Source organism: Onychostoma macrolepis, chromosome 19, assembly GCF_012432095.1.
Source record: "Onychostoma macrolepis isolate SWU-2019 chromosome 19, ASM1243209v1, whole genome shotgun sequence".
Classification (NCBI taxonomy): Eukaryota; Metazoa; Chordata; class Actinopteri; order Cypriniformes; family Cyprinidae; genus Onychostoma; species Onychostoma macrolepis.
The window spans coordinates 21,752,242-21,767,846 of record NC_081173.1 but is presented as its reverse complement, the minus strand read 5'-3'; the positions used below and the strand labels follow the sequence as shown (position 1 = coordinate 21,767,846).

The 15,605-nt window shown below is 35.4% G+C and overlaps 1 protein-coding gene across 1 annotated transcript; it reads left to right on the top strand.

Annotated features, from left to right (window-relative positions):
- The first annotated feature begins 3,143 nt into the window (after nucleotides 1-3,143).
- On the top strand, nucleotides 3,144-13,236 carry eif3eb (eukaryotic translation initiation factor 3, subunit E, b). The gene is made up of 13 exons (XM_058754468.1): nucleotides 3,144-3,256; nucleotides 3,829-3,946; nucleotides 4,077-4,194; nucleotides 4,326-4,368; nucleotides 4,472-4,576; nucleotides 5,305-5,430; nucleotides 5,848-5,972; nucleotides 7,113-7,239; nucleotides 7,871-7,972; nucleotides 9,277-9,386; nucleotides 10,078-10,180; nucleotides 12,270-12,404; nucleotides 12,845-13,236. Exons 1-13 carry the CDS (start codon nucleotides 3,167-3,169, stop codon nucleotides 12,881-12,883), a joined length of 1,341 nt encoding a protein of 446 aa, XP_058610451.1. The 5' UTR covers nucleotides 3,144-3,166; the 3' UTR covers nucleotides 12,884-13,236.
- Nucleotides 13,237-15,605: the final 2,369 nt, after the last annotated feature.

The following is a 15,605-nucleotide window of genomic DNA, read 5'->3' as shown; positions in this document are numbered from 1 at the left end:
AAGACTGCAATGCCAGAGAGTCAGCGCTTTTGAAAGACCCCTATCTGCTCTGTTTTGGCTGATGACTCACATGACCCACTAGGATTTTGAGATCTGCAAGCAATGCAGACAAACCCTTTTCCCCAAGGAGTCGGTTCACTCTAGCAACCAAATGCATGGATGGATTATTTATTTGTCCCTTAAGGATGATCTGTCAGTGATACCCATAAAGCACAGAAAGTGCCGGAGGACAAAATCTTATGCCTACACCTCCTGGGCGAGCAGCACCCCCTCTATGGTTTGGTTTCCATGGAGCACCTTCAACCTGCTCCTGAAGCTGTCCAGAATAAATGAAGCCATCTGTCAAACTTGTGTTTTTATGAGGCATAGTGGAAAGTGCTATGGAGAAGCAGTGATAAAATCACCAGTGTAAAAATACCCACAATGGAGTTGAAACAGAAGTGAGATTAATGAGGTGGAGCAGCACTGAGACTATCTAGTATAGCTCAGTTACAGGTTAGTTAAACCTGACCTCCTTTGTAATGCAGATCAGTCTGTCTCCGCTCTATTCTCTCTCGTGATCTCTCTGCTAAACAAGCCCTTTATAGCCGTATAATTTGTGAATACTGAATTACCCGCCCCCTCATGCTTTTCATGCTGCACGATTAAAAGTGAGTCTGATGTTTTGCTGTTATCAAGGCTATGGATGATCTGTCACATTTATCAGAATAACTGAGTTACCATGAGTTACCAAGAGTTACCATGGAGATCTTTCTGTTCCACATCACAATATTTCATTATATTATATCTTGAATTCAGTGTCCCCAGTGCACCATAATTTATCCATTCAAAGAAAAAAAAACTTTACTCCAAAACAATCTAATAAATGAATGAATGAATGAATGTAACATCTACACTATAGGCCTGGGAAAGACAGATGCTGATATTGAAATTATTATTATTATTATTATTATTATTATTATTATTTATTATTATTATTTTAATTAGCCTATCTGAAATTATATTTAAATTAATATTATTTGTAAATATTATAGGCCTACAGCACCACCACTACTACTGTAATATAATGACATAAATTAAAATGTCATGTAATGAAATGAACATTAACAATTATTTACTATTTTATATTATAATACTTTCTTTTACTTTATTATTTTATTATTAAAAAGTATGAATTGAAAAATAAATAAATAAAAATCATTTTTAAAATGCTTGGTTGTTGGCTGATGCTGATGATGTTAAAATAGACAAATATTGTAGATTAATCAGCTTAGATGATGATGACTTAATTATTAAAATGGACAAATATCATCTGATTAATCAACTTACCTACAACAACAACAACAACATTATTATTATTATTACTATTATCATTATTATTATTATTATTATTATCATCATTAATCATCATAATCATCATTTTAAGTTTTAATTTTGTGAAATAAACTATTTTGTTACTCAATCACAATTTTGTTGAGTCATAACTACCCAGTGTAAAATGAGTCCTGAGAACAACAACCACTGGTTTAAAAATAACCTCTGTCATTAAATTAAATTTATGTGAATCAAAATACCAACTGGCCCCAAAGAAGATTTATCCATGTCATTCTGATTTATTGCAGCAAACACACCACGTAGTACTGCAATAAATTTGTATCTCTGCACGGTAGGCTTGAAGACTATCATGAGATTACTCAGCATGGGTTGAAATATTCATTGTGATGACTAATAGCCTATAGTGTAATCTCATACAGGACATGTTTACTCTGCAAGACTGGGGAACAAATTAATATCTTCACATAATATGTTTTAATTTGTCTCAATTAATAGCCTGGAATCTGCAACAAAGACCATTTTCCAGGCAAGGATATCTAATACAGAATCCTTCCAAATAGACTAGCACTCTGGACTAATGATATTTTAATAGGATATAAACCACAGATTATATCTTTTAATTTTATAATTAATGTGCTCTTATCTTGAGTATATTTTTCATTATCCCAGTGGCTTTGGAGAGAGTTGGTTAGATCACCTCCTGTCTGAAATTCTTTTTAATGAGCCGCACTAGATTAGATGAGTGTTACGCGTTCACTCAACCTTTATGTTTCTTCAGACGCATTGACTTTGAAATCTGCTCTTTAAAATTTTTCCATATTTTAATTTAATGCTAGATAAAAACATCAAATGATGTACTGTAGCATTTAACAGAGTGAGGACCGTGACAAATTCAGCAATTAACTGAGAATGATGATATGCCCATCATAAGGAGAGTCGCTCTCTTCTTGAGAGTCAGATTACTTGATCTATTTCTTCCTTTATTAAAATAGGTATACTTTTGGATCAAGATTTGACATAACCTTTGCAAAATTACCATGGAAACCATACTTTTTGGGTCCTTCCTGCAATGCATTTCAACATATGATGGATAAACACTAAACTCACTCACAATCTTCAAATGCAAATCATTTTAATTTATTCGAAGTTGCAAATTTTGTCATGTTAGTGCATGTGAACCCTATATCTTCTGAGTGGTACATTCACACAGAAAGTGTTGGAGGACAAACTCTTCTGGCCAAACTGCAAGCAGCCCCACCACAATCCTTTGGGAAAGGAAGAAACAGGTCACCTAAATTTTGCTTTCAGTATCTTGCAGGAAAATAGTTTTTTGGGCATTTTTGCAGAACAGGTTGCTGGCTTTGTAGACATGATCTCACAACACTGACTCTCACTTTAAGCTAATTCTCAATGCTTATAGCTCTTTATTTCCTTCCTGTTTTGTATCCTGCTAAATTGCTATTGTATAAATAAAATGTATGTGTATGCACGTATGTGTCAGAGGTTGACCATTTCTTTAAATTTGATATACACTTTTGTAACATTATTTAAATTACTAAACAAATGTATAATAATTTACTGAATAAAATGAATGACTCCGTAGGCTAGCTGCCTACCTTCTTCAAAACAAGAAATTAAAATGCCATAAACACGAAAGCTGATCCCATATGAATGTGTTAGAGTTGTACAGAAACAATAACCAGTATTAAAACCAATCTATCGAGTAATTTCACTTTTCCAACAGGCTGACAGTGCTTGTGGGGTGCAGCAGGTCACTGTTCTCTCTTCACTGTTTAAATAAAGTTTTTTAAAGGCTCATTTCGTTTCCAAAATGGCGGAGTACGATCTGACCACCAAGATCGCGCATTTTTTAGACCGGCATTTGGTCTTTCCGCTGCTGGAATTTCTGTCTGTCAAGGAGGTAATATATAAATTACAGTAATGTATGGTATTACTTTGTTGTTCGGTTATATTTATTTGGTTAGTAGTCGCTAAATGGGCAGCACCACGTGTGGCGAATAGTCAGCTGATCTGGAAAAATGAATTGGTTTTCGTAATTGATATTAAACGGAAATGACCTCTTTATAGACATAATTGCATTGAATATTTATTTATTTTTATTCCTGACAGATCAGCTATGTTTAAAGTATGAATTCTTATTCTGTATCTCTGAACTCTCTTTGTGTTTCTACAGTAACGTTACCATGGTACTGGCACACTGTTATTGTGTTATAATATCATGGTTACCACGTAAATACCACAAATATTAACGTGAATATTGTCGTCATTAATTATTGTGGTATGTGTAAAAATACTAGTTATATTAATATCAGATATCATCAGTTGGTACAACAGTACCTTAAATGACAATATATAATGTAACATTTCAGTGCATTTGAATAAAGTCTTATTTTTATGTTGCATAAGTTCTCTTCAGTATATTCAGAAAACCTGATATAGTGCTGTTAAATCTAATGTTTATTGTTTTCTCAGATCTACAATGAGAAAGAACTTCTCCAAGGGAAGCTGGATCTTCTCAGTGACACTAACATGGTGGACTTTGCCATGGATGTATATAAGAACCTCTATCCTGACAAAGAAATTCCACATTGTAAGTGCTTTTCCCTTCCTATAAAAGTTCATTAAAAGCATATCCAGATCAATATTGGAGATTTTCACATCATATAGAGTGCAGTACTATATGCTGCATGTATGTTACATATAGTAATTTTACTCTGCAGCATTAAGGGAGAAAAGAACCACAGTGGTAGCCCAGCTGAAGCAGCTCCAGTCTGAAACTGAGCCTATTGTGAAGATGTTTGAAGATCCAGAGACGCAGAGACAGATGCAGTCCACCAGGTCTGCAATCGTCGTATTACTGTTTTCTGCTTCTTGAAATATAATTTCTGTTTGATTTGTATGGCTGTTATGTAAGCATCTTAACACGTGAAGTCACCACTACCATACACTTTTTTTTTTTTTTTTTTTAGAGATGGGAGGATGCTGTTTGAATATTTAGCAGACAAACATGCCGTAAGTTTTGCAACAGACCTCAAACTATAACCAATTATCCTCATCCAATCATATACTTTTTATTTTCAGGGAAGCTAATTAACAACTTTGTTTATTCCCTCAGTTTCGTCAGGAATATTTGGATACGCTGTACCGTTACGCCAAGTTCCAGTATGAGTGTGGCAACTACTCAGGGGCCGCAGAGTATCTTTACTTCTTCCGCGTGCTTGTAAGTGTTGTTGTTTATGTCAACAAGACCGCTAGTGTTTTATCCTTTTATTTTTTTATATGATTTGTGAAGTGTGAAATAGGCTCTGAAATTACTGCCTTCGGCAGAAATGTAGGACAAATTAATTTTTTTCTTTCCTGAGTGTTTTAACGGCTTTTGTTTTTAGTAATTTATCTGAACAAACAACTGGAAACAGTACCTTTATGCTTTTTAAATGAGCTATGTTTTAAATATTGCAAAAATAGCTTTGCTTATACCAGGTTTTGTCTGACTTTTTATTACATGAATAAAATAAAATATATTTTATTTATTTTAAAAAAATTATAAAACTCTTGCTGTTCAAAAGTTTAGAGTCAGTAAGAATTTTTGCAAGAAATTAATATTTTTATTCAGCAAGGATATATTGATTAATTTTAAATAAATGAGGAAATCCTGAAAAAAAAAAAAAAAGTATCACAAACAAACAAATTCTTGAGTACCAAATCAGCATGTTAGAATGATTTCTAAAGGCTCATGTGAAACTAAAAATACGAGTAATGACTGCTAAAGTTTTAGAGCTGTAGGTTTATTATTGTGCCGTAACCAATCGAGATATGACAATTGATTTTTCGTCAATGTTAAAGCAATGTTATATCAGAGAACTTATAACTATGGGAGTGGGATTTTTGTACCAATGAGATTTCACTCTGAAGATATTGATACTAACAAAATGTCTCTGTCATGACCAGGTTCCATCCACGGACAGGAACGCTCTGAGCTCTCTCTGGGGCAAACTGGCATCCGAGATCCTCATGCAGAACTGGGAGGCGGCCATGGAAGACCTGACGCGTTTACGAGAGACCATCGACAACAACGTATGTCTGTCTGCCATCCTTTAAACCTCCGTCTCCCTGTATAATAGAAGCTTTGCGGCTGTATTTCATCAGCTGAAGAAATCCAATATCCTTCCCACTGGTCAATTTTCTGGATCACCCATGTTCCTTTGAGCTCAGATATAACAGTCCTTTAGCAGACGTCAGGCATTAAATCAACTCTACACACAAAATTGACCAGGATGACATTTACATTGCATCAGCTCTGAGAAGTAAACGCTTGGCATTTTTATTTGCGGTGAGATTAAAGATGGATGCGTGTGGGTTTACTGCAGCCTCGTTTGCTTTGCTAGTCCGTGCTTGTAATGTAGCCTCAACATCGTGATATGAGTAAGACTGAAGCAGTGTTGTTGACATATTTTTAATTAAACCTTCTTTTTGTTTTCTGCCTCGGTTCAGTCGGTGAGTTCTCCTCTTCAGTCGCTGCAGCAGAGGACGTGGCTCATACACTGGTCTTTGTTTGTCTTCTTTAACCACCCCAAAGGCAGAGACAACATCATCGAGCTGTTCCTCTATCAGCCCCAGTGAGTGCGATTACAGAAATTCCCTCTTCCTCTATAACAAGCCCTCTCAAATTGCCCATTAAAGAATGTAGAAGTGCAACAAACTACATTTGCATAGCATTTATGTCACTTGCTTAAGGGACTTACCAGGAAGTGCGAGTGGTTTACTTTGCAACAATTACTTCGGAGAGGGAGGCTGGAAAATTCGCAGTTAATGAGATTCGCTGTTGAAAGCGTTACAATTTTTAGGGGGAACAGTGCATGTTTGTGTGACCGTATAATGAGCGCTGCATGGTCTGAACACTTTGAAGATGACACAGTCTGTGTTGAGTGTTTGAAGGACCAGTGTGAAATAATATTAAAACTGGAACCAATCAAAGCAGATTTTGTTGACAAAGTGTCCACTGCTTTTTTTTTTTCTTTTTTTTTTCTCAACTCTGGTTTTTAATTGTGTTAATTTGCTTTTTGATAAATTTTTAAGGCAAGATATCAATACTGGTTTCCTGAATCGATTTGGTTCAGTTTCTCAATTCTGAATCTGATTAAGAGTCAATATTGTTTCAATTAGGAATGTTTCGGTTGTTACAAAATATTATATTTTTCAGGTATTCTAAAATATAAATATGAAAAAAAATACACTACAGTTTAAAAGTTTGGGGTCGGTTAGAATATTTTCGGAAGATGTCTCTTATGCTCAGCAAGGCTGCATTTATTTGATCCAAAATACAGTAAAAACAGTAATATTGTGAATTTAAATAACTCTTTTATATTTTAATATATTTTACATTTTAATTTACTTCTGTGATGGCAACACTGAATTTTCAGCAGCCATTATTCCATTTTTCTGTGTTACATGATCCTTCAGAAATCATTCTAATATGCTGATTTTCTGCTCAAGAAACATTTTTAAGCAGTTTTTGTTGCTTAATGCTTTTGTGGTAACCATAATAGATTTTTTTCAGGAGTCATTGAGGAGTAGAAAGTTCAAAAGAACAACAATTACCTGAAATATAAATCTTTGGTAACTTTATAAATGTCTTTGCTGTCACTTTATTAAATTTAATTCATCTTTGCTGAATAAAAGTATTCATTTATTTCAAGCCTTTAAACAGTAGTTTAAAAAGTATTTTGTAAAAATGATGGTTGTTGTCTGTTTCTCAGGTACCTGAATGCAATCCAGACCATGTGCCCTCACATTCTGCGTTACCTGACCACGGCCGTAATCACCAACAAAGACGTGAGAAAGCGCAGACAGGTCCTCAAAGACCTGGTCAAGGTCATCCAACAGGTCAGCATGATCTCTGAAGATTTAACTAGACAGCGGATTGGCTTAATGACTAGTGGGAATATAATTACTTTGGTTTAGATATATATGAAATGAAATCTCACAAATATTTCTTTATTCAATGTAGATTTTACTGCGTTGATGGATTGTCAGATTGCCTAGACCACACCAGTGCATACTGCATTCAGATTTTAATGTTAAATCTGAACTATAGAAGTAACATCATACTAATAACTCAACATTGAGAAATAATTCAACATTAACTCATTAGCTAGTTTAGAATCCTTTAATAACGCATGCTAATATGCACAAAACAGCAGTGATTTTATGAAAGGCGCATCTGAGCCGAGAGAGTTTATTTCAGTGTGGGTTGTTGTGAAGATTGTCCTCTTTGTGGTTCAGATGAATGAGCTCACAGATTCGCCTTTGAGGTTTCTAGCTTGACAAGCGTTGTTGCATGCCATTACATTCATACTAGATCTGCTTCCTTTTAAGTATTGATTCAGAGCTGTTGAATTAGCGTCTGTTTTAAAGTGCTTCTTGGGGCACCGCCACATTTATACCCGTGACTTTGGCACTTGCTGTCAAATTAGCACGAGATTAATGTTCCACTCTGCGTTTGCTCTCTCCACAGGAGTCGTACACGTACAAGGATCCCATCACAGAGTTCGTGGAGTGTCTCTACGTTAACTTTGATTTCGACAGCGCTCAGAAAAAACTAAGGGAGTGTGAGTCGGTAAGGTTTCATCACCCCCTGTGTGTGTGTAATGCAGCTACCAGGGCTGTCATTCCTGTGATTCCCTCAGTACACTGCTTCCCTCTGTTTGAATCGGTTGGAGACGAGCATTGATGGGAGCTCTCATCCTTTTGCTTGGAGCCATAGGTCCATTCATGCACTGAAAATCCCTGTCTACTGTAATTTACTGCTGTTTCCCACTAGGCTTTTCAAGACATTTCTGCTGTCAGTTTTCAGACCTACAGCTATGAGGCAGCTCCTCTCTTAGACATGGCCTAGTTGGGCCAGAAGGAGCGTTCAGCATTCAGACCTGTGAAAGCATAATCTCCCCTGCCTTTTTAACACATTTCAGTTTACGCCTGAGGGATTTGTGTCTATAAAAGCTGATCTAGGTTCAGCTGCAGTGAAGGGATTTTTTTTATTTATTAAAATTTTATTTTTTAATAAAGAAATAAATCTATTGGGGGTAAATTCTGTTCTTTTTCATTTTTAAATAAAATTAAAAAATAAATTTTTTTAAATTAGTCTTCTCTTTAATGCCAGTGGGTATTGTGACTTTTCCCCATTCATCCTCTCCACCAAACTCAGCGCACACTTTAGGCGAAAGAGACGCAGACTCATGCTGTAACTACCTGTTGGTGTTGCTGTTGGACAACGTTTCTTTAGAATAATGAGTGATTTCTACACTTAATGTTGTACCTTGTAATATTGACACTTTATTTTTTTTTGTACTATGAGTTTTTTCTCATCCAATATTTTGGGGAGGCACTGCCTCTCTTGCCTCCTCGGAGGAAACACCCCTGATATAAATATACTGCCGTTCAAAAGTGTAGATTCAGTAAGATCTTTTAAATAACTAAATTAAATTGTTCAAAATTGACACTTTATAGACTTTTACATTATTACAAAAAAAATTCAATTTTAAATAAATGCTCTTTTTTATTTTTTTACTTTCAATTTATTCTTAAATAACAGTAGAAATTTTTTAAAGATTTTGGTGTTTTTAGATTTTTTTAGAGCTAACAGGAAGCGAAGTGGGAGAGAGAGGGGGCGGGATCGGGAAAGGTCCTCGAACCGGGATTAGAACTCGGGACGCCCATGGCGCTATGTGTCAATGTGCTGCCCACAAGGCTATCAGCACCGACCAGTAGTACTTTTTAAAAAAATAGAAAATCAAGTTCATTTTAAACAGACTGTTTAAAAGTACAAAATTCAGTCTCGAGGCCCTTCAGTCTCGTGGACCATCAGTAACACTTACACAACTTTCAAAGCAGGATATTTGAATGGATTGTATTCTTTTCAAGGTGCTGGTGAACGATTTCTTCTTGGTGGCCTGCTTGGAGGATTTCATTGAAAATGCACGGCTGTTCATCTTTGAAACTTTCTGCCGGATCCATCAGTGCATCAGCATCAGGTAGCGCCGCCTCCCAGGAGGAATCCTGATAGACTAGTGTGCGTTAATCCTCTTAGCGCTGTAAAAAGATCGTACCGTGCTGCGATGATTCAACACGCTGCCAGGATCAATGGATTCCTGCCAAATCTGATAAAAGCTGAGCGACGTCACAATAGTGTACATTCAAAAGAACCAGCTTGAAGGAAAGCATTATTGCAATAGATGCGAGTACAACAGTGTGTTTAGAGATGTGTTTTGTTTTTTAAATTGTCATACGGATTTTTATTTACTATATAATTTTTAATTTAGATTTAGTTATTTTAGAACATCAAGTTAAACTAAATAAATAATTTCCTTGGAAACTAGCTGAAAGTTTATATTTTTATTTCAGTTAACATTTCAAGTAACACAAGTGTTTTATGGTTTTAGTTAACTGTAATAACCCTGTTACAGATGTTATTTTGATGTTTGCTAACATTTTCTTTGAACACCACTGTTTGTGCCGGAAATCCTGCGGTTTTCACATTTATCGTAGAGATGGTGGTGCGACTTAATTTGTCATCAGCTTGTGTTTATCACACCGATTGATTTTTGTTGAGACTGTTCGAACTCTTGTTTGAAGACGAGAGCTACAGCTTGTTGTTGACCTCAGGCGATCTCTGTATTTCTCATTTTCTCCCTCTCACCCTTCGCTCTTCCTGTCTCTGGGTAGCATGTTGGCAGATAAGCTGAATATGACCCCTGAGGAGGCCGAGAGATGGATCGTAAACCTGATCCGCAATGCCAGACTGGATGCCAAAATTGACTCCAAACTGGTGAGCGAGCTCTGGGGTGCAGAACACATGTCCAAACACAAAGCCCATTTGATTGAGACGCACTAGACTAGACCTACAGTGAAAGAGGGCTGTTTGTTTGTATGTTGTTTAACTAAGGTGCACATACAATTTTATTATTTTATGAAATTATAAGTTTTACTTTTGAAATGTATTTCTCTTTTAGATTCACAAGCTGATTATAACCCTTTAAAGTGATACCAAAAATGACTTGCTCTCATGTTGTTTCAAACCTTTGATTTTCCTGCTAACACTTTTTTCAATAGGGTTCCGATTGATAATATTCGTTAACTAGATTAGTTAACATCAGGGTTCCCAGGGGTCCTTGAAATCCTTGAAAGTTTGTGAATCTGATAAAAAATTTTCAAGGCCCTGGAAAGTTTTTGAAAATAAACATACATAGATACAGGTCCTTGAAAATTCCATATTATTCCCTCCGGTCCGCTAATGTGTTATTTCACCAACACTGTGTGCGTACTAGCTTGCTTGATTTACGTTGCACATTAATGCGTTACGTTAAGTGTTTCCCACGTGAGGTACTTTGTGTTGTTCGTTGCCATGACGTTCACACGCACACGAAGCTACTAAGATGGTACCTTAACGTTTCACAGACACACCGTGAACCACTGCAAAAATAGGCTGACACGTGATGACTAGAAAATGCACGTTTCAAGATATTTGGCGCACCAAAGAAGATTACAAAGAATGGCTTGCCAGAGATCCAAAGGATGTAATGTTGAATTGCTTTGCTTGTTAAGATAATGAAAAGCCATGAGGCAAGAAAAACTTAAAAGCATATTCATATATATATTAAAACTTCTGGTTACATGAGCCTAAGCTCTTTTCAATAAAATCCATGCAAAAGTTAATATCAGATCATTTTAGAATACAGTGTAGTATGTACCAAATATTATTCAGTTTTATGCAAAACAGAAATACGACAAATATCAGATTTCTGTCATATGCCCAAAAATAAATGCAAACAAAAAGAAGAAGCTTTTTTGCATAGTTGTGTTTGACACATGAAAACTGTAAAAATGTATCTTACAAGATGACGCGATGTAACCTTTGCTCTCACTTGAAATGTGTCCCCACATTAAGTCCTTGAATTTGAGGGTATTGGACCTGGAAAGTCCTTGAAAGGTCCTTGAATTTGAAGTTAACCAAGGTGTGGGAACCCTGTAACATGAACTAACAATAAACAATACCTCTACAGCATTTATTGATTAATTAATTTATTAATATGTTTTAAAATTAGAACATAAAAATTAGAACATAAATGGAGAATGAACATCTGTATTGATAAATAACATTATTACAGATTAATAAATGTTGTGAAACTATATTGCTCATTTAGAGTTTGTATATTTAGTTAGAAGATTCAAAGCTAGTTAATGCATTACCAAATGGGACAGAAGTGTTAACCTTTTTTTTTTTTTTCTGTGGAATGCAAAAGGAGATGTTTAGCAGAATGTCCAAGCTGCTCTTTCCCATACTACAATATTCAATGATAAAGCATGGTAGCACTTTACTTTACTTTAGTTAAATTCATTTCTAATTATTACTATTATTTTTTACTTTTTATATCTTTTATTAATCTAGGTTAATGTTAATATGAAAATATTTACTTTTCATTGTTAATTCAAGTTTGTTCATAATACAGTAATGTTAATTTATACTGAAATTTTAAAAATCTATTTGAGGAAATTAAGATTAATTAATGCTGTAAAAATATTATATATTTCACATAAGCTGTTGAATCAATAATATTACCATGTAAAATGATCTTTCTTTAACTGTGGGATTTAAAGCGACAAGTCATTTATTGCCTTTTTTTGTGTGTTTGTTAAAGAATATTGCCTAAGATTTTATCATAAGCTTGTATAGGAGCTGTAATTCATTAAAAATGGTTGTTTAAAGTTTTACAAGCCATTATAAAACCAAAATGATGCTGAACCACTAAATCCTATAAAGCCTTCACTATTTCATTGTAATCCTTGGAAAGGTTCTTTGATAATTTATACTAGTGCTCTGGTTGGCTGCTCCTCCCTGAAGAGTGTTTTCTATTCAGGGTCACGTGGTGATGGGCAACAACGCCGTGTCGCCGTATCAGCAGGTGATTGAGAAGACCAAGAGCCTGTCATTCCGCAGTCAGATGCTGGCCATGAACATTGAGAAGAAGCTCAGCCACAGCAGCAGGAATGAGGTACTGGAACCAAAGCAAACAATGCAGACTGAACTAATGAGTTTTTCCTTCAGCCGAGCCTCATTGGAATCATTACCGTCAAGAAATGAGTGTGCTGGGAAACTTCTGCTTTTAAGCGTTAAAGCATTTTTCCTTAACTGAACATTAGCCAGCATTAGTCGGCGTACAGTTCCCCAAAATATCTTGCACACTCCCAAATCAAAGCCTAGACTCAGCGTAATGTCTGAATAATCGGATTTTATGTCAGTGAAGTAATTGACGTCATATATCTTGTCCTGTATTTTGCTTGATATACACTTTTTGTAAACATTGCTTGAATCAGAAGATTTTGACCATTTAAAATATTTGTCAAACATTTAATAGAATATATAGTTTTGAGCAAACTTCTGTTGTATGTGCTGCATCTTTGCTGTCCCTAATGATCTTCTATTTCTTTCTAGACACCGAACTGGGCGGCTCAAGACACTGGCTTCTATTAAGACTGGAAAAACAAGGCAAACAGTGGATCGTCTTACTCCTCAACCTCATTTTAGTATTTAACTAACTGTGTTTTATTTAGCCATGTTTTATATTAGGTTTATTTGACAAAAGACTGATGCAGACATTTCCCGCATGACAAGAGCTACGGAGTTCTGGGATGCTGCCGTGAATTTTATGTATTCTGTATGAAGGAAGGAATTTACCAGGCAAGATTTTATTCATTGTTCCGGTTCTGTGTAATCTCAAAGGACATTTTTCTTTTCTCTTATGCGAGTCGTTGTTCTGAACCTCATAAAACAACAATAAACAGTGGAAATGTGTTTCTGAACACATTTTCAAGGATCCTGCAACATACTTCTGTAAATTAATGGTTAAAGGTGAAGTGTGTTATTTTGGTGTCAAATAATAAGGATTGTTTCCAAAACAGTTCTGCTGTTGTTTCATCTTTAAGGACATTGTTCATTTATTGTACTTTTAAGCTGATGTTTGTCATGTGAGACCACTTAAACTCGCAGAAACATTTTTAATAGATAACTGATAGTTTCAAATTGGAATTAGAGTATGTATTTTAACAGTCTTTCTATTTTATTCATTCATTCTTCACACTTCACTTTTAACACTCGTGCTTTTTGTTTGTCAGTCTATCAACAGGATCATACAGCCCTGGAAATATTAGAGAATTTTATAAGTTAGTTTCAGGCCTGAAAGAGATGTGGAAATTAAAAATCTTAAAAGGTCCTGAAAGTTTCTGATGCTAAAAGTTTGGAGTCAGTAAGATTTTTAAAAATGTTTTTAAAGAAATCTCTTATGCACACCAAGTGAAATCAGCAATGTTGTGAAATACTACAATTTAAAACAACTGTTTTCTATTTTAATATATTTTAAAATGTAATTTATTCCTGTGATGTCAAAGCTGAATTTTCATCAGCCCTTACTCCAGTTTTCAGTGTCACATGATCCTTCAGAATTAATTCTAATATGCTGCTTTTGTTCTCAAGAAACATTTCTTATTATTAACAATGTTGAAAACAGTTGTGCTGCTTAATATTTTTTGGGAAACCTTTTTGGAACAACCTAAAGACCCCCCCCCCCATCTCTCAGTTTTGCTGAATAAAATGATTTTCTTTCCAACAAACAAAAAACTACAAAAACAAACCTTACTGACCGCAAACTTTAGAATCTTCTGAAAAAGTAATAAGACATGTATGCAATCAAGAAAATGGATGAAAAGGGCTTTGAAAATCTTTTTGGTGATAAAGTAATGGCAAGAATATGCACAAGCAATGTCTCATCCAGTAGGTGGCAGCAGTGACTAACTTTTCTGCCATGGTCTGGCTAGTCACCCAAAGACAGCCACAAACCAGTCATTACCAGCTGCCTGACTGATTATCATCATGTCTTTTAAAGCCTTCTTGATGTTCCTGTGTGTTTACAAGCCAAAACCTAGGAATGTTGGGCATCTGTGTTTGATTTGGGGGTGCAGGTAATTTTGGGCCAGAGGGTGAAAACACAGGGTGTGTTGTCAAAGAAGCAAACCGAGATGGAAAGATCCTGTTGTGACTCATAAATGACCAGCTTCCTCTGAATGGCAGATTTTCCTTTAGTTATTTTTATATTTCATCCAAAGTCCAGACAAAATGCTTGTGGAAAATGTGCTGTTTAGAACTTACTGTATGCATGTTTCCTGGAGCCTGATCAGTTTGGTTTATTCATCAAAATAGAGACTGTAATGCATCCACACTGCCGTTAAAAAGTTTGGAATAATTACGATTGATTGTCTTCTGCTTACTAAGACTTCATTTATTTTAATTTAAAATAACTGTTTTATATTAATGCTATATTTTAAAAATGTCAAAATAGAATTTTCAGCAGCCGTGATCCTTCTGAAGTCATTCTAATATGCTGATTTGGTTCTTAATTTGTGCCAGTAAATAATAATGGTTCTTATATCAATTGATTTTGCTGCTTAATTGTTTTGTTTTTTTCTCAGGATTCTTTGATAAGTTCAAAAAACAGTATTTGAAATAAAAATGTGACATTGTAAATGTATTTACTGTCAGTTTGATCAACTTAATTCTGTACTATAAAAATGTAATAATTTCTTTAAAAAACAAAATTGCATTCACAAATTATTCCAATCTTTTGACCAATAGTGTACCTCTGACTAAAAGAATCAAATCCAGTTTTGAATGCAATGAAGAACATTTTTGTCATGAATTCCTTCATAACAAAATAAATAGTAAGCCTAAAAAGTGTTTAGCCATGGATTTCACACTTTAAAGTGTGACTATGATTCAAGAGACCTTCTCAGAACTAACTTCACTTTTCTCTGTTTTAACGATGACTAATCTCAGTCTTTTTTTTAGCAGTTGTATGTCATCAGTTCCCATCAAGATCTTTTTTTGTAAGCGTGACTCAAGTGTCCAAACACATTTCGAGGCCACTGTTTACATTCATTACATTCAACTACATTGTCGCTTTAAATCGCCTCGGGTGCATTTCTCTGCTCCTACCTACCATTAACCAACAGGTCTCGGAGCCGGAGTGAAATGTGAGGGTGTGTGTGAGTGAGAGATGTTTTGCCCTGGGAGTGGCTGCTGGATATTCCAGGCAGGGTTGCGAGTGCCACTCGGCTCAGTGAAGAAAACGCACATGCTCGTATACGCACTCCTCCAGAGCTGACGTGGGTTGTGGCCTTGCACAGCTGCTGCCCATCTGCCA